The following is a 19,692-nucleotide window of genomic DNA, read 5'->3' as shown; positions in this document are numbered from 1 at the left end:
TAGATTTAGATTATATCTACCCATAGGAAAGAGCTATTCCAGAAACGGTTGGTTGTATTATAGAGAACTGGTAATTAACGCGAATTCTTTCTTTCAGAAAATGAAATTCAATTACTTAGTAATCATAATGGTGAATAAGATTGTGCCGGCAAAATGAGGAGAATTGCAGGCGCAATTAATCTATTGTCTGCCTCCTGCCGAAAACGCAACGTGTAAGTCAGTAAGTGAAAAATACTGGGAGGAGAAAATGCAAATGCAATGACTTACCACCCGTAATGCGATTTACTAAACCTGAACCAGATTGCAGGTGATGTTTTTGTGTCAATGTTTAGCATTTTTCCTGTAAACTGGCAGGAAAATATGTTTGCAGTCACTGAGGCGAGAAAGAAGCATAGAAACAAGGACAAAAATCATTACTTGTCAAGGATTTGGAACCATATTTACAAAATATGAACCAAAACTATAAAAAACAGGCTATAAATATCCCCCAGCAATGCAAATTTTGAATAATTCAAGTCAGAATCACTTTATGGTACCATTATATTATGAGAAACGAACTCTCATGGTCTATGTGCCACATGTGAACTAAAAATCAAATCAGTTGTTCCTGGAAGTTTTGTGTAAAGTTTTTCCTCATGCCATCTTAATTAACCAGGTTTCCAGTTGTGTGAGTTCACTCCAAGCACACCTGTTCCAGGTGACTCCACTTATTGTTTCTAAAATAGTTCACATGAAAGGAGGCTTTCATTTGGTAAACGTGACAGAGACTTCACAGGCTTCTTTCTCTTTTGTGGTTGAAGTTCCTGTATTCCTTAAAATACATTTTAGTTTCTTGTGAACTTAAGAGCCAGATTAAACACTAACTCCTAATATTTCAGTCATATTAGGTGTTAATGTTTAATCCAGTAAAACTACACTCCTTATGGACATAAACAACAAACCTAAAAAGACAAAATACCAACAAAAGGTTAAAATAAAAAACATATAAAGCCAAGATTCAGATTATTGTCAGATATACTTTGAAAATCCATCAAACATACAATAAATGGAGTTTACCTGACTGAACTATAATCTACTGACCTGATTGTTCACTTCATATTTTTATCATTTCCTGGTTTCCCGTCCAGCCTTTTCTTGTACATGCAGATTAATGTGTCATCTATTCACCCTCACTTATCTGAAACTCATCCGTGTTTATTTTCATATGACTTATTGATTTACAGAATCTCTGCTTTCTTTTTCAACAATGCTTTATGTAGGCGAGAGCAAATCTTAACATAAACAACTGATAAGAAGGCCATGATGATGACATACTTAAAAAGAAAAAGAAACTCATGTAAAGAAAAAAATGAAAGAAATATTTCATGAAAAAATCAGAAAACTTGTGTTTTTTGATAGCATTTCAAAGCAAACTTTTGTCTCATTTTTTAAATTCTAGCTACTCAATAATAAACTATTAAAATGAGCAATATGGTCAGATTGTTGAAGAAAATTGATATGTAAATCATTGTAGATACAAAACATAAAAAGGCCCAAAGTTTCTGAATTTCCTGGGTTGATTGTTTTCTTAAATGAGAAGTAAGATTTTCTTTTGAGAAAAAGTAGGTCAATTCTTGTGGTTCTAGTTACTCCAGAATTAAAATAAATGCAAAATCTAATTAATAAATTTCAATCTATTGTTTAATATTGTTTTATGAAGATGTTAAAAATGTTGAAAAAGCTTCTATCTGCATCGACCGTCTTTGCTTGCAGGCCGGATTTGCTCCATCTAGGCCGCCCAAAATCCCTCAGAGGGCTGCCAAAAGTGCTGCCACTGGGCCGCACTCTGAATTCATTCTGTGAAATTTATGATCATTAAAGTCCAAACTGTTCAGCTCAAAGCTTCTCCTATAATCCACTTCAAGTTTATTCTCAGGTCAATTAAATTTCAACCTTGGATTATTTATACCGAAAATAATAATATAAGCTCAATAAAATTTACTTAACATTTAACTAAACATCAAAAGTCCAGGTTGTTCTTTAGCTCTTTCTGTTTTTGTGAGTAGATTTGACTTTTTCCAAGCATTTAAATTTTATTACACCTTTCCATTTCAAAACCATAACTCAAGTAGCAAAGTAAACATTTGTATGAAACTGAAAATTTTACAAATTCCTTATTGTGATGGAAAACACCCTGTGTTCTTATTTTGGTCCAAGATCATTAAGATACATGACAGGTGACTGATGCACAAACAATGAGCCCTGAGGCACACCCAGTGTTCGCAGCGTTTAAAAGGCGAGAGGCTGAGCTCCTTCTGCATCCAGCCTCAGACTCCTGGACTAACAGGTAGCCTCCTCTCCTCTGCTCACACTCATCTCCTCTCTTATTGTCTTAATAAATTGCTTTTATTTTCCAAGACTTTTATTTCTTTTTATCTCAATAACAAAACTCTGTTTAGATTTGGATTTTTCAGGTCAGAAACTTCCCTACAGAAAAAAGCAAGATGATTGCAATTTTCTTCTTCTTCCTTGCCATCCCGATGGCAGAGATGGCGGCTATTCCTGTGGTAAGTTTGAAGAGAGACAAATAAAACTAATTTGTTTCATCCAACACAGGGAAGGCTAATGTGTTTAGATATATTGGGTTTGTAATGCAGCATCATAAATATCCAAACTGTCATGAAACAGAAGAAACGTGGTTGTCATAAAATGCTAAAATCTCTGTCTGTGTTGCAGACAGCAGTTGGCAGTGTAAACCAAATCAGTGAGTAGAAAAAATGAAAGAAAAAAAAAACCCTGAAGTGAAACTGAAATCTCTGACATGCTGATTTCTTTCCTTCCTCACACAGATGAGACCGCGGATGTCTCAAAAGTCATCGCCAAAGCAAACGCTGGCATAAGTAAGACAGCAATTTCACACAACCCAACAACTTCGAATGTAATTTCATATTTACAAGTCAAGACAAAAAAAAGAATCATCATCTATTAATAAATCGACTGATTTGTTTCTCAAAAATTAGCTTAATGTTTTGTCTTTGTCAAATCTACAAGCATAATAAGAAACCGGGTATTTTTCATCTGCATAGGGAAAGTTTGCAGACTGTCTACATTTCACTAGTTAAGTCATAAAAAAGTGATCAATCTGTTCATTTGCAATCTGTACAATTTATTACCAGGATAGCATAGCATTTTAAAAATATTGTCATAAAGAGAAGGTAAAGTAATTTTATTTATACAGCACATTTTCAGCAACAAGGCAGTTTAAAGTGCTTTACATGAATTAGAAGGAAACACAAACAAAACAACAAAACTAAAAAGAGACAAAAGGGTAAAAGTATAAAACTACATATTGGTTCCTCATGTTGAATAAGAATAAGTAATAGTAAAGACTTTGTACACTCCTGAGACCTGAATACAGCCAGCCTACTGGAGTGCTTACATTGGCCAGTTTAATACAGTATGTCTTGTTCAAGAGGCAGAAGTCAAAGGAATAGGAATATAAAAAAATGCTTTGTGTCATAAGGATAAATGTTTTGTGTGTTTTGTGATTCTGCAGAATCACTGATCTACGGTGACATTGCTCCGAACAAAAATAGGAACGCAGTCCCATGCACGGCCACCGGCTGCACATGGCCCAAAACTGGAAGCTATGTCTACATTCCCGTCGACATCTCCCCCGTATACTGTGAGCACAACCAGCGCCTGAATGAATACACAAAAGACTTTAAAATACATGCAAACTTTTACATGTTTCTTCATGTTTATTTCAGAAGGCAGAGGGATCAGTAGATGATATCTGTGTTAGAGTTTAAATGCCAAACATGCTTTGTAGTTAGGACCTTGGTGTAAAATGTTTTGTGTTTTGTTTTGCAGCCGTGGCAGAGCGTAACATCATCATCAATGGCCTGGTGAGCTTCTACACCTCCACCTGCATTCGCTTTGTCTGGAAAAACTCAGCCCATCGGGACTACCTTTACTTCTTCCCTGGAAGCGGGTAGGAACGCAGTCACACACTCACACACTCTGACTTTTACTTCCACACATTTCCACTGATTTCCTCCTGATCTCCCCGTCAGGTGCTCGTCCTACCTGGGCCGTCAGGGCGGACTGCAGATTGTGACTCTGCAGAGAAATGGCTGCGTGTATCACTCCATGGTGCAGCATTCGGTCAACCACGCTCTGGGCTTCCACCACGAACATGTCCGCTCTGACAGAGACTCCTACGTCAGGGTCCTCACCCAGAACATCATCCCAGGTCGGCTCACTCACACAACCGTGGCTTAATACTTCTACCTGCAGAACATCTTCAGCAATGAGAAGAGCAGATGGTTAGATCTGAAAACGAAAGTATTTTAAACAAGTCATATATTTCTGTATTTTACACATTTGGACAGAAATGGGAAAAAACTATTTGCATTCCAATCCATTCAGCAATTCATAGGGAACTTCACACTTTCCAAATGACCTCAGTGGTTTTTGTGTGGGAAGTTTGGAAACTGACATTTAAACTGTAAGATCACATTCCCTCATGTTCTACTTTTATCTATTGCAATGGAAAAGTGACATTTTCCTAAATAAAGTGACAATTTAAAAAGTTTTTTTTTTCTTAATCAGGGCAAGAACAAAACTTTGTTAAGATACCGACTAACAACCTGGGCACTCCCTACGACTTCAACTCCATTATGCATTACAACAAGTGAGTCTTTGTCTGTGGCTTCAAAAGTACCTTCTACTGTGTTACACACAGCTTGTTGTTTTCAGTCTGACTATGAGTGCAGATGCATTTTGTTCATCACTTCCTCTTTCGTCCAGGTATGCCTTCTCCATAAATGGCCAACCGACTCTCCTTTCCAGAGCTAATCCTTCCCTCAACTTTGGAACGGCCACATCGATGAGTGCCAACGACATCACCCGCATCAACAGGCTCTACAGATGCTGTGAGAAAAATATTAAGCTTTTTTAAAAATTATCTAGCATTTCCAGCAGCTCCCATCACTTACGGTACTTTTTCTCTCAACTTAAATTCCAACAGAATAAAGGAGAAACTTCAGCTCTCCAGCGTCACCCTTGATCGGCTCTGATCTGCTCCTCTGCTGTCTCATTTACTGCATATCTATATAACTACATAACTGCTGAATACAGTTGTCCCTACAGAAAGAGAAAGATTTTTTCATCAAATTTAAAGAAATATACTGCAGATTCTCCTGCTGGACGAGCGTGGTATTACATCTCAATCTGTTAACGGCAGAATACATATTGGTGTTTATCGGTGAAGGATTTCTTATCAAAAAAGTTTTTCTTCTGGGTTTGGGTTGGCTTTGTTTTGCATCTGCTATAAAAAATGGAAAGGAATGTTTCAATTGAAGACAAATCTAAGGGGAATTTTGGTTAAGTAAATTATGTTGTGACATAAAAACAATGCAAGATGGAAAGATGGATTGGACTGGTATAAAATGTCTCAATAAAAGTCAATTATTCAAGAATGTACAATCTATGGGAATGTAAAAGTTCCTCAATCACATTTAGCCTAAAAAATGTTACATACATAATGTTACAAAATCTCATCCAACATGTTTTATTCTTGTGACCAACATGTTTTTTTTCTGAGATTTAATGCTATTGTAATCCATCCAATCAAGTACCAAATAAAATTTGTTCATTCCAACATCAATGTTTGTTTCTTCTCTGTAACAGTTGGACATTAGGGACAAAGATCTGGGTTTCCTTTGTGCTGCACCTCCACCACAAAATAAAAGCCTCCACACATACAGTATGAAGTTGTTTTAAAAATAAATGCTAAAATGATGTAAAGCATATGAGATAAATGAAAATATATATGCATAGCCTTTATTTGTGCACTTATACTAACCATAATCAGAGTTTTAGATTAGTTTAAATACAATGAAATGTTAATTATTACTTTATTTTGAAAGTAACATGGTTGTGACGTGTGAGACAGATGAGCAATGAAAAAAAAATTAACTCTTTTATCTCCTCCTGCTATTGCCATCTGAAGAAATGTCCCTCTCCTGGTCAAAAACAACCAATCAGAGCCAGGAGGAGGGGCTTAGCGCTGCTAATCAACCTCCTGTACACTGTTCAATCTGCTAATGGTGGAAAAACAATTTACAGAAACAAACAGTTTATCTGCCGTCATCTGTGGCTATGCTAACTAGCAGGCTGTGTTGTGGTGAACCAGCTGTAGCTTAGTAAAAAGCAAGTGGATGAGAGTGATGGACAGCACTAAGACCCTCCTCCTGGCTCTGATTGGTTGTTTTTAACTGAGTGGTTTGCTTCTGCACAGGATCTCAATTTTTTCACAGATTATGTGTTTTATATGATACTGTCAGACCATAATGATAATATTAACAAATATGTAAAAATATTTTTTATATAAAAGTTACATTTTGGAGCTTTAAGTGATGAGTTACTGAAACTTTTGTGACAGATCCTCCTGTTACAAAGGATGTAACTTTTAATTTGCTAGCAGAGATACAGAAAGGTTGACTCACAAAATGCCAGTGTGCTTTGCCTGATCATATTAACATATTTCTGTTCTGTATATGGTTGATATCATGCCCTCCCTGCACAAAAGTGGTGGAATTTTATCAGTCAATAACAGCTCTACTAAGTACAATAAAAGAAAAGGCAAAATAACAATGACACAAGATAAAATAAGCAATAAAAGCAGACAAAATAGTTACATAACCGCAATAATCCTCCAGCTCCACGAATTAAAAGCAAAGGAAAACAAATTAGTTTTCAGAAGAGATTTAAAATCACCCAAACTTCTGGAAGAAAACAGCCAAACATTTATTTTACTCACCTGTCTGGAAGAGCTAAAAGCATTTTGTTTTGATTCTGTTTCTTTTCCATTTTATATTTTATTCAGTGACTTTATAAAAAAAAAAGATGTGCTTCTATATTCACATGAGCTGCATGTTGTTCAAAACTGCTACATTGTGCAAAGACCGGAGCAAACAGTGATACATTTCACCGGCAACTTGTAACAGCATTGGTTTATTTTAGGAACAGATTGTTTAGTTCTGGATTTATCCCATCTGGATATAAAAAGCTTGGTCAGCATTTTCTTGTGTCAGACAGGATCTGAGCCTCAGCTGCTCCTTCAGGTAAACGGCTCTCCAACTCTTCTTTAACTCTCATTTATTTTCTTCATCATGTTTACATGTGTCGGCTTTTAAAATGGAACAAAAAGAAAACATATTTTTATGATGTTGAAGCTTTAGGACCTTCATCATGATCCCGGTTTTTCTGTCCCTTCTCTTCAACTCAGTGCAAACTGTTAACGTGGTAAGTTTATGATGGGATTAAACTACGTTTTACTGATTCACCTCACAGCTTAGATAAAACTGAAGATTTATGAAAGGCTGTGCTTGGTTTTGATTGTATTTATTTTCAAAAATAAGTTTCAACATCTAAAAGATTTAGAGCAAAATGTTTTTTTGATTCATTTGCCAACAAACATGCAGCGAAGCGTGTACCAAAATGATGCAATTTTCTTACATCTGTGTTCCAGAGTCCTGTAGTAGAACCTGCTCAGTATCCCAGTGAGTTTGAAACAAAGATGCATTTTATCTGACACATCAAATGCATAAATTTAACCAAAGGTTCTGGCAACATTTCTTTCTCAAAAGAGCTTATGGATATCTTTAAAAGCGTCCCAAAACTACAAGCTGACAAAGGTGAGACACAAGAGCCCAAACCAAAAAAACCCCAGCAGATAATACTGAGAATTTCTTTTATTTCAACACTAATCCTTAAAATAACAACAAATACGCATGTTTTTGATGTCAGATTAATTTAAAATTGCAGTCTTGTGTTTGCATTCCTGTCTGTGTTGGCGTGTAATTTCCTGTTGCAGAGCCAAAGCGATATGATGACATTGCTATGCCAAAAATCTTTAAGAGGAATGCAGACCCGTGCACCATCGTAGGCTGCAAGTGGTTCAAATCTGGAGAGCACGTCTACATACCATACTACATCGACACTAATTACTGTAAGCGTCATGTGGACAAGGCAAAAATACTTACAGCTGAGGTCAAAATGACTATGCACTGTGCTGAAACTTTAAGTTTTTTCAAAGATTTCTCAAGTGCTGTTAAACAGATCAATGATGTTTCAGTATGACTTTCACAAACATCTTAGTTTTTATTTTGGATTCTTACAAGAACCAATAATTACCCCCCTAAAGAACTGGCCTTTTTATTTAGCCAAAGCGCAAACCACTGCTGTGAAATCATGTGCTTTCACTTGTATTCAATCAATCAACAATAAAAATCTGATTAAGGCTTTGAGCTGTCACCTGCGAAAGCCTCATGCCAAAAGCAAAAGAATTCAGTTTAGACTTGAGAAAACGAAATGGTTGATGCTCACAAAGCAGGAGAAGAAAATCTAAAGTTAACACACAGTTTCCAAGTGTCAAGAAATGGAGTGAGACGTGTCGTCAAGAAACTCGAAGAGAGACACAAAGTACAGAACAAGTCTGGCACAAGAAAGAAAAGAAGTGAGAGATGTGTCCAAAATTCCTGGAACAACCACTGAAACATCAGTAGAGCTCTGTATAGAAAAGGACTGCAAAGACACGCATTCAAGGACAATCTGGACAAAGATTATGGATACTGAAGCCACATGGAGTTTGACTGAAGATCACTGTGAGACACGGTGGTGGAAGTATCATGCTGTGTGACTGCTGGAACTGGGAATCTCATCAAGGTTGGGGGAATGATGGAGAAAGAACGATGTTTGAAGATTTTGAAGGAAAACCTCAAGCAGTCAGCAGCAGAACCGGGTCTGGGTTGTCACTTTGTCTCCCAACACAATAACAAGGCGAAACATGAGCTGCGTCCAAAAGACCAGGCAGAACGTTCCTGACTGGGCTAGTCAAAGCCCTGACCCATTGAAGAGCAGAGCCCATGAGAGAAGACCATCAAGTCTGGAGGATTCCTCTGGAGAGACACAAAAACTTGCAACAGACTAGAAAACATGACTTAATATTAGCATCAGAGCAACGATTCATTTTGACTGTGGAAGGTTTTGATTTTCAGGAAAGAATTTGGTTTCTGTGTGCAATAAATAAATAAATATAAGCATACAAAATAAATAGAAAAGCTGTATTTAAAAACACATTTTTGAATCTTTGAAAAAGACTTAGAATTTCATAGGATGCCTAATAATTTTGATCTTATCTGTATTTTTAGTAATATAGGTACTAAGCTTTTTTTTTTGCAGCTCCGGAAGAACGACATCAAATCCTTGCAGTTCTTCAACGATTCAACAAGTCCACCTGCATCCGTTTTGTACCGTTTAAATTGAAGAATTCTGATTACCTTTATTTCTATACTCGACCTAATGAAGGGTAGGAACACACACACACATGCACACACACACACCCCCACTCGCACGCACACCCACACACCCTTACACGCATGCACATGTTTGTGCAGCTATCTTTGCGGGGACTTTCCATTGACTTCCATTCATTTCTACAGCCTAAACCGTACCCTTACCCATATCCTAATCCTATCCATTACATAATAACCCTAACCCTAACCAAAACTCAATTCACACCTTAGTCCTAAATCTGACCCTTGACTCAAAACAGCATTTCCCCTTGTGGGGACCGAAGCCTGGTCCCCACAAGGAGAAGTGTCCCCACAACGTAGTACATGTCAGGAAATGGTCCCCACAAGGTATTAGAAACAAACGCGCGCACACACACACACATACACACACACCCCACACAAGCACGCACCTTCTTATCCCCATTCATTTGAGCATTCTCGTTTCCTGTTTTGTTTGTCTCTTTATTGTTTAAATTCTGTTCTGAATTTATTATTTTATTTCACTTAGATTTTGGCTTTTGATTTGGTTATTTCATTTAGATTTTGCCTTTATTTATCCCTTTGCCTGTTTAGCTTTAGGTTCTTTTGTTGCGTCACAAACTTCATGTCCAAAATCCTCCAGTTACAAACAAAGCTGCTGTGTGTGATCTTTGGCATTTTTATGATCTTCTTCAGATTCTCCTTATCAATGTTTCTCAGGCCAGATGGACACAGAAAGATGAGACAATGTTTCCGTTTTGTCCTACTGCTTCACTTCCTGCTCCTGTTTTTGCTTCATTCTTGCTTCACAGCTTCACAGTTTTATTTGTAACAAGAGAGAAGGTTTAGGATACGAGTTTAAATACTTTCAATCAATCTTAGATTATATTTCTTCTTTTGCTCTTTCCTTTGATTTGTTACTTTGTTTGCATTTCATTTTAATTTTAATGTAAAGCATTTTGAATTGCCTTGTTGCTGAAAATGTGCTATATACATAAAATTAACTTTACCCTTTAGTTCTTGGCACCATTTTGGAATAAGACTCACACAGAAAACAGCAGAAACTGTAAATAAATAAAATATGTATTTTATTTCAAATATTAAATAAAATCTTTCATATTAAATATTGAATATTTAATATTAAAAACTTACACCAAAAAGCATCAACAGAGAATTATTTACAGTGAACCAAATTCTCCAAAAGGTAAGATTATGACGAACAATTATCACTTGGACCAAAATTGTCAAGTCAAAAGCAATCACAGGCAAAAATAAATAAATAAATAAATAAATAAAATCAAGCAAATAAAGGTTCCTGAAAGGTTCATTTTCGTTGATTGTTTTGTAGGAAATAGATGTTAATTATTGTAGATGACAAACTTCAAATTTTGCATGTTTGCTGTGTAAAAAAATCATCCAGTTTTCAGTTTCTTCAGGATTTGAGTCTATCTGGATTGTCTCCAGATAGACGTGGTTCTACTTATTACAAATGTGTAGTTGTGAAAAAAAACAACTCAAATAAAATATTTGTGCCATTGTCAACATTTTCTGTTAAAGAAGATATAAACTTGGCATTGAAAACATTATTCTAAAAACTGACAAATCGTTGGACGGCCAAATTTCTTGAATTGCAGTCAGGGCCACACAAAATTAATCCAAGGACAACGACTGGCCCCCGGCCACACTTTGGTGAACCCTGTTCTAGAATAAGCTTCTTAGATTTCTGACTTGTTTTGGATATAGCCAAGAAACCAAACAGTTAACAGATAATAATGGTGAAAAGACAGCAGAAACAGTTAGCAGTTAGCGGTTAGCCGTTAGCTGTGTGTGTGCTTGTGTTTGTATTTCAGGTGTTGGTCCTACATTGGCCGTCAGGGAGGAGGGCAGTTCATCTCTCTGGAGAGAAATAAATGTCTGCGAACCTCTACGGTGAGCCACGAGGTCCTTCACGCTCTGGGCTTCAACCATGAGCAGGTCCGCATCGACAGAGACGAATACATCCGCGTTTTATTCCAGAACATCAAACCAGGTCGGTAACATCTGTTTCCATATAAACATACACAGATGGTCCATTCCAAAAAGTTGGTTTCAGTTTAGTTGTATCTCCCGTTTCTGTTAAATGTATTCAGAATGTAATAACAACATGAACTTTTCCTTTTTGGTCATTTACAAAGAGCAAAGGTTTAACTTTTGGAAGGTACGAACCAACAACATGGGATCTCCTTACGACTACAACTCTGTCATGCATTACAAGAAGTAAGTCTTTCCCATCATGCGAGGGTTTTTTATTTAAAAAGAAAAAATGCTGACACTAATATTTTCCATGAACTTTTTGCTTTGTTTTGCAGGTATGCTTTTTCTAAAAACGGGCAGCCAACCATCGCTGCCAGGTCTCATCAAATCCACAGCTTTGGAAACTCATACGGAATGAGCAACACTGACATCGACCGAGTCAACAAACTTTATAACTGCAGGAAAAACTAAAGCATAAACTTTTAACATTTCTCAAAAACAAAACAACATTCTAACAGAAAGCTTTTAACACTAATCATTTAATGTCAGTGTGAACCAGAAATGATCAAACTTAGTTTACAGAAACCAGGAGTTATTTTATCTTTAACTAGTTACATTTATTTTATTATGTCTGATTGAGTCACGTTTTTGAAAAATTTACTTTTATTAGCATTTTTTTACTATGCTGCACGTTTTACTTTTACTTGAGTAACTTTATTATGAAGTATCACTACTCTTGCTTGAATAAAATTTATGGAGTCTCAAAAACAAACATGTTTTAAAATTCACCAGACAGAGACACACACCTGCAGTTTTTATTGAAAGAATCTGATTTGGATAAATGTTCTTTTGTCTGATTTTTTTGTTACTTATAAATATGAGTTATTGTCATTTTCATCCTTAAAATACCAAAACTTCCACTTAACTTTATACTTTGACCGTCTGATGATGTAATTTTAACTATAAAATGACTGATAATATGATTATCAATCATTTGAGTAAACTTTTTATCCAAATACTTTTTAACTCTTGAGTAATTTCTGGGATGGCTACTTTTTACTTTTACTTGAGTAAAAATATCTTTAGATAGTGCTACTCTTACTTGATTACAATTTTTGGGAACTCTGCCCCTCTAATCTGAGTTTATCTTTCTCCTAATGCTGTTTTAAATTGAGCAGGTTCAACAGTTCAACAGTTTTTCACAGAAAATAAAAAACATATATTATTTTTCTGTTTTTAGCCTGAAGTAAATATCATGTTTTGCATATATTTAATGTAATAAATAGATTTCTTTTGAAGAGTTGTGTGAACAAACACATCTTGTGATTCTCACGCACTTTATTTTAGCTACATTCAGTGGAAATGCATCATATTTTCCTGAAAGGTGTGGCATGACATTCTCACCTCTGCCTCTGATAGCATCTTTGCAGATAAAAGCTATTTTGGTTTCTGTTTGCTTCAGCAGTTTGCTTCAGCAGGTTACTCATTGTTCTGTTGCTTAACCTCTTTCAACAGGGTTAGGATAGGATTTCTTCAATCAAACAATCAAGTTTATTTGTATAGCAAATTTCAGCAACACGGCAGTTTAAAGTGCTTCACATCATGGAAGCATAAAAAGCATCATAAACACAAAAACACAGTCGTGGAAACTAATAACAGGCATTACATTTTGTCAGGTGTCGTCATTAAAATCATCGTTACACATCAACTATGTTGGGCAATGTTCCTTTTAAAGCAGCTCTAACCAGCTGGGTTTTTAGTCGGGACTTAAAGGAACTCAGTGTTTCGGCTGTTTTGTAGTTTTCTGGAAGTTTGTTCCAGATTTGTAGTGCATAGAAGCTGAATGCTGCTTCTGACTGTTTGGTTCTGATTCTGCTCTGCAACCAGAAGACCTGAGAATGATTTCTAAACTAACAATAGTGTTTATTTTCCTTCTGAACCAACGGTACCGCCAGTTCTGCCCCAAACCTGCAACACCAGCAACCCTCCTCTTCTGGACAAGAACAAGTTTTATTTTCTGTCCCTTTTTCATCTATTTTTTTTTTTACCTCTGGACAGGAACATTTTATCTGATTATCAGGAAAATTTAAGTGTGCTAAAAAAAAGCTGTTTGGAACAAAACAATTTCAAAACAAAGATTGGTAACAGATAGCTTTGTGTTTGTGTTTTTACCCTTTTTTCTAAAACCCTAAAGTCATTTCAACACTTCCCCTGATCTTATCTGGTCTCTGCTTAAAATTAAGGTTCTGTGCAGAAGTCAATTTAAAGTGGTACCATTGTTAGTTCAAGAAACCTTAGAATCTACAATGATTAACATGCTTTCCCTACAAAATATAAAATAAATCAAAATAAAATACAAAAACAGGCCATTTTATTTGTTTGATTTTATTTATTTTTTCATTTTGGTCTGAAAGTACTTTTGACTCGATTGTTTTGGACCATGTGACAAAAAGTTTGTCACATGAAATTTGACATGAGATTTGATTCAAACCATTGCAGATGAACTTCTATCCAAATCTAAATGTCATTATTTAATTTAATATCATTTCAGCTTCAATCATACGATGAGAAATTTTAAAGGAAATTTACCAATAGGAAAGTTTTATGGAGTTTCACAAGACTCTTTTTTTACAAACTAAATATTTTGTTTGCCATTTTAATGTTTAGTTTGGAACTGTGACATGACTGTATGGTGTAAATATGACTAAAAAATGAGCCCACATTTTTTATTCTACAACAGGCTAAATAACATAAATTATAGATGCTAATTTTTGGTTTGTAGCTTTAGAAACTGGAGCCCATTTGATGATAACTGATCAGTTTGGAAGTTTCCGTAACTCCTATCTTATTTGTGAGAATCTACTTATATCAAAGTGTGACATGACTTCCTGCACCTAAAATTATGAAACTCATCCTGTGAGAAAAGATCGGCTGTGGTCACTTCTACTGGTTGAACTGGTTATAAAAAGGAAGCAGCTTCAGTCGCTGCTTCATCCTCTCTGACTTCATCTCATCAGTTGCAGGTATTGAAACCTTCAGCATTTCCACGTTGTGGATCTGCATGTTACAGGCTGAGAAAAACATAATTTTACTTTTATTTTCTCAGGTGTCGAGCTGCAGAGAAACTCCACAATGACTCCAAATGTTCTCGACCTGCTCTTTCTTTTGATGGCCGACATGTCTCTGGTGGGTTTTACTCTCTGATTTTTATTAGTATGATGTTAAAATTTGCATTTTTGAAAAGAATAAATAGAAAAAAGGAAATGAAATAAATGAAGCAGTAGCCTAAGATGTTAAGTTGACAATAATAACACATTATTAGCTTAATAATTGTGTGTTTCTTCTTAGAAATAAGCACTCGAAGGCAGATAAATAAACAAAACAAATTAAAACACAGCATTATTGTACAATAATGCATTAGGGCCATTGTAGACAGAACAAATCTGCTCCTGTCTTTTACAAAGATGTTTTAATGTGTATTTATTTATCTACCTTATAGAGCTCAGCTCTTAGAAGAAACACATAACTATCAAGCTAATAATGTTTTATGAATTTGGTCCATTAGGTTACTGGTTCTTTTCCTTCTGTTTTTATTTTGCATCACTGAGACATTTTGTAACTCTGTGTCTGTGTTGCAGAGTGCTCCAACTAAAATTGAGAATCCAGTCAGTGAGTCGGATTAAGACCATTTTTTATGTTATATTTGACTGATAAATATTTTAAATCTAAAGTCTTGTAATCTGTTTTCCAGATGAAACGGACAACTCTCTGGAAGTCATCCCGAGACCAAAAATTGATTTTGGTGAGATTATTTTTCAAATCATAATTTCTGTAACAAGAAGACAAAATATACGTCAACAATTACTCTGTTTTTTTTTTACTGAATGATAAAAGGAGCATTTACTTAAATGAAAATCAAAGAGGAAGATTGAGGTAGAAAAAGATTATTTGACCTTCACATAAAGACGTCTAGAGTTTAAATGTTGAAAGATTTTCCCAGGGTGGTGTCTAAGGAAGAAGTAACATTTAGTTTGATGTTATTTAAGGTCCTAGAGGTGATTCACACACAGAGCAGGTAGCTAGTTCTGCTGGAGCTCCAACAGTTTGTTCAGTATCAGCTCCGAAGGCCTCGGACGATTCCTGGTTTTAAAAAGTTCACTGCCAGGCCTCTGCACAACCGTTTGCATCATTCCTGGTGATACTATAGTTTTTTCTGCTGTTGTCCTTGAGTCTCTGTCTTTATCGTTACAGAATCATACATATTCCAGGGAGACATCCTCGTACCGAAAACCACAAACAAGAATGCAGATCCATGTGTTGTGAAAGGCTGCCTGTGGCCCAAACATGGACGCCACGTCAATGTGCCATACGTCATCTCTCCTTACTATAGTAAGACGTTCTGCTTGGAAAGCTTTTAAATGCACATGTTAACTTAGTATAAGATAAGAAATATAATGGTTTAAAGGTATCACAGTGTTAACACAGAGACTTAAGAGAGCTACCGTTGTGCTCTTCATTAAATTCTTACTGTATTTCTGCTGCTGTGTTTACAGACATTCTCTTGGCTGCTTAACAGACGCTCATGATTTACAAAATATAATTTTTTAAAAATGCCAGTTTCTCTGAAAGCTAATTGAAGGAACATTTTAGCTCCTTTGAAGACACTTGGTTTTAAAAACCCTTGGAAGTAACCGAGCCACGCCCACTTATTCATGTTTCATTACTCAAGAATGAACTGAAAAGATTTAAATAAATGTTATAAAAACATTTTACAGCTCAAGAAGAACGCAACATCATTCTTACAGCACTCTGGAGCCTTCAGTGGACCACCTGCATTCGCTTTGTCCAGAATAGTTACAATACTCGGGACTTCATCTACTTCATACCATTGAATGGGTAGGAACACACACCTCTCACACACATTCACGGAGATCGCTTGACCACATCCATCAATGGTTGATTTTCATGGTGTTTCATCGCATCATCCAGTTTCAGTTTATTCACTCACACCATTTAATAAATCCCACGATGTGCTTACAACAAATTGTTTTACCATTTCATAAAGATCACAGATCAACACGGAGCTTCACTGCAAAATTACAGTGAGCGAATCGGGTCTCCCAACAAGTGTTGCACCCTTAAAGAGACTCATATAGATTTTCGCTTTTGTGCAACTTCATTAAACAAAATCAGCGTGTGTAGTTTTCTCTTTTTTCAACTTTTAACTCCCATCATGCATTGTGTCGCTCTTAAAGGGGTATTATCATGACAGAAATCTATGAAATAAAACAATGAAGTAGTTTTAGCACATATTTAGCCATAAACCAAATGAATTGTTCTAAATACTAAATCAAATAATTGCTTGCCCAATAAGATAATTATACCTATTAGTTGAACATTATCACGTTCTTAACCTATTTTCAAGGCTCTCAGAAGCTTTTTAAAGTCAGTCAAGTGAGCTCAGAAGTACAAATAAAGCCTAATTTATCAAAATCATCAGGGTTATGCAAGCATTAATAAACAAAATCTGACTATTTGTCATCAACATTTGCATTTAATTAAAGTTTATTAGCTGAAATTTGTAAAAGTACGCAAATTACAAGCTAAGCACAAACCAGAAACTTTTTTACTAAATGAAACCATCATATGCTTCAGCTTGAGCTCAAGGCCAGTTATAGTTATAGAAGATCATCATAAACATTCTTTTTGTTTTTCTCTGGTTTCCATGTGGAACATGTCAGGTGTAGGTCCAACATGGGACGTCAGGATGGCGGACAGTACATCTCCCTGGCGAGACCTGGATGTTTGTCCCACCGCACAGTTCAGCATGAGGTTCTTCACGCTCTGGGTTTCAACCATGAACAGGTCCGCTCTGACAGAGACGCATATGTTAAGATTCTCTTTGAAAACATTAAGGAAGGTAAGTTTGAAGTTACATAATTTGAAGTTTCATAATTTTGTACTTCACTCACAGATAAAAATAGAACATATGTCAATATTCTTTAGTTTTAGAAAATGTGTATCTTTAAAAACATTGAATCAGGCCGGCTTTACTGCTGAAGTCTTTTTACTACGGCTTTCAAACTACAACACATAGAAAGTATTTCAGATTAAGTGTTTGAAAACAACGGATAAATATTTTGTCTTTTCTTGACTGTTGCACAGGAAAAGATAACCAGTTCAGAAAAGTAGAGACCAACAACTTGGGAACTCCCTACGACTTCAAGTCCGTCATGCAATACGGAAAGTGAGTTGCAGGCAACTTCTCTCCCACGATGTGATTCATTCAAACTTATGAAACTGCAGGGCGATTTAGTCTGCCATGGTTGTTAAGTATTTCTGATTGAAGTTCAGAAAGGGGAGACTCAACGGGAATTCTACGGTCAAATGAACAGTTAAAACATCTTGATGAATTAATCAAACTGTTAAGGATATATTTATGTCTTCTTTAAGATATGCATTCTCCAAAAATGGGCTGCCTACCATTGTGGCCCAGTTCAATCCTAACTATGACTGGGGGCGAGCCACTCAGATGAGCGCCAACGACATCGCCCGCGTCAACAGGCTTTACCAATGCAGTGAGTCTTAAAAATCTCTGAAACTGCTATAGTACTCTCTAAATGTCTCCTTTTTTTTTATCACAGACTAATATAACATGAAGAAATCAGCTCAACAACCGCCAACAGCCAAGAATTGGTCTACTACAAGAACATTATCAGCTCATAAAACGTTAAACAGCAAAAACCTTGGCCGCATTTTTAAAAAGATCATCTAGAGCCACCTGCTGGTCAGAGGTCGCATTGCATCGCCTGTTGATGGGAGGTTCCTCAGTCAACTTCTTGCAACTTTGATTTGAATTTGCCTGCTGCTTTTTACTTTACATGGAGCCTGTATGTAAAAGAATAAAATGATCATTTTGATTAAAGCTATATGCATTTCATTAATATGAGTTCCAACATTACAAACACTGTGGTTATTCCACAATCCATATTTAAATTGTTATCATTGAATACTTGGACAAGGGCAGTCTGCCTGACAATTGTGTTTGCCTTTTCATAAAGATCCGGCTTGTAGTGTCACAAAAATCAAGTTATAGCCTCTGTTTCTCTCCCTCAGTTCACTAAAGTTCAGAGTTCACAGACGACTCCATTACAAAGGTCCACAAGATGGAAGTTAACAGCTTTGTTGGTAAAAGGGACAAAAGCTGAAAACGTCTAAAATATATACTACCAACCAGATACAAACTGGCTTATGAGAGCATCTGTCTGCAGACCTTACCAATCACACATATTTAATGCTGTGAGTGAATAAGTGGCCCATAGACCAGCCCATTGGCTTTATTTATTTTTTTATTTAAGTTTATTTGTACAGAACATTTCAGCTACAAGGCAGCTCAAAGTGCTTTATCTCATCAGTCACCAAACAAGCAATCAACAAAATCATCAACCAAATTTGCAGCTGACATGTTGGTCAAAGTTCCTAATCAAAAGCAACTCTATCGAAGGTGTAGCCATATTATGCTTGTCACTGGCTCTGTTAGCATATTTTCACTGAATCGTTGCTTTAGTTTCTCTCTGCAGGTTGTCCTGTTATGGTTTCCTGAATGTGGTTGCTGCTCTCCATGCTTCTTCTTTACTGATGCACGGCTGCAGAGTGACGGTTTGCGGTTGAGCCAAAGCAGTGATCAGCACATTGAATTGGCTTAGAAAATGTATGTTGTGTGAATAACAAAGAGTGGCCTAGTCAAAGTCCAGATTTAAACTAAATTTTGTTGTGGCATAACCTTAAACAGAACATTGATACATTGATGCTCAGAAACCTTGTAATATGTTTCAGTTAAAAGAATTTAAAGAAGAAAGACGACTGGATCAATATTGATTAGCCACGTATCATAAATGCTTGATGGCAACCAGTCGACAGCTAAATACTTTTAGAGTCAAGTTGCTTTAGTTTGTGTCTCTAAAATTAAAATAAAACATTGACAAACCCTTGTCAGGTAGCAAACCAACATGGTATTTTATTAGCTTTTATCTGATGGACCCACACAGGAACTGAAGACAGAGGAAAATTATTTTGTAGTTTTCCGTTTTTATATTGCCTTCAAATTAACCTCAAATTTCTGATTAAATTTCTGTTTAAGTCTCGGTGTATCAATAGGCTTGCAGATAAGATCAGGCGATGTTTTGAATTCATCTTTGTGGTTTTAGGTGAATCAGAAAGTTCTAACCACAAACTGACACACTTCACACTCTGTCACCAGTCTCTGTTTTAAAACTGATGTGGTTGCTTACATTTTTCAGATTATTGCAAACATTTCAATATCAACATTGGTCAGTTTCAAATAAGGATTTTGTTTATT

General features: G+C 36.0%; 1 protein-coding gene across 1 annotated transcript; it reads left to right on the top strand.

Moving 5' to 3' along the window:
* Nucleotides 1-2,199: 2,199 nt before the first annotated feature.
* LOC114142689 (uncharacterized) lies at nt 2,200-17,966 on the top strand. The gene is made up of 28 exons (XM_028014082.1): nt 2,200-2,326; nt 2,439-2,546; nt 2,716-2,743; nt 2,829-2,879; nt 3,536-3,664; nt 3,853-3,973; nt 4,056-4,234; nt 4,594-4,675; nt 4,792-4,916; nt 7,055-7,109; nt 7,221-7,290; nt 7,517-7,547; nt 7,635-7,682; nt 7,862-7,996; nt 9,229-9,355; nt 11,171-11,349; nt 11,495-11,576; nt 11,669-11,801; nt 12,796-12,811; nt 14,303-14,356; nt 14,440-14,519; nt 14,972-15,002; nt 15,085-15,135; nt 15,585-15,722; nt 16,109-16,229; nt 17,075-17,253; nt 17,499-17,580; nt 17,787-17,966. The coding sequence occupies exons 2-28, from the start codon at nt 2,484-2,486 to the stop codon at nt 17,920-17,922; spliced, it is 2,526 nt and encodes an 841-aa protein (XP_027869883.1). The 5' UTR covers nt 2,200-2,326; nt 2,439-2,483; the 3' UTR covers nt 17,923-17,966.
* Nucleotides 17,967-19,692: the final 1,726 nt, after the last annotated feature.

This window comes from Xiphophorus couchianus, chromosome 4 (assembly GCF_001444195.1).
Source record: "Xiphophorus couchianus chromosome 4, X_couchianus-1.0, whole genome shotgun sequence".
Taxonomy (NCBI): domain Eukaryota; kingdom Metazoa; phylum Chordata; class Actinopteri; order Cyprinodontiformes; family Poeciliidae; genus Xiphophorus; species Xiphophorus couchianus.
Note: the sequence above shows the minus strand (reverse complement) of the source record. Positions and strands in the feature narration are given on the sequence as shown.

Excerpts from the sequence above, each read along its gene's own strand:
- LOC114142689 (XM_028014082.1), top strand. The coding sequence starts at position 2,484 with ATGATTGCAATTTTCTTCTTCTTCCTTGCCATCCCGATGGCAGAGATG. Across the intron at positions 9,356-11,170 it reads TATACTCGACCTAATGAAGG|GTGTTGGTCCTACATTGGCC; the intron begins GTAGGAACACAC and ends TTTGTATTTCAG. Across the intron at positions 15,723-16,108 it reads CGTCATCTCTCCTTACTATA|CTCAAGAAGAACGCAACATC; the intron begins GTAAGACGTTCT and ends AACATTTTACAG.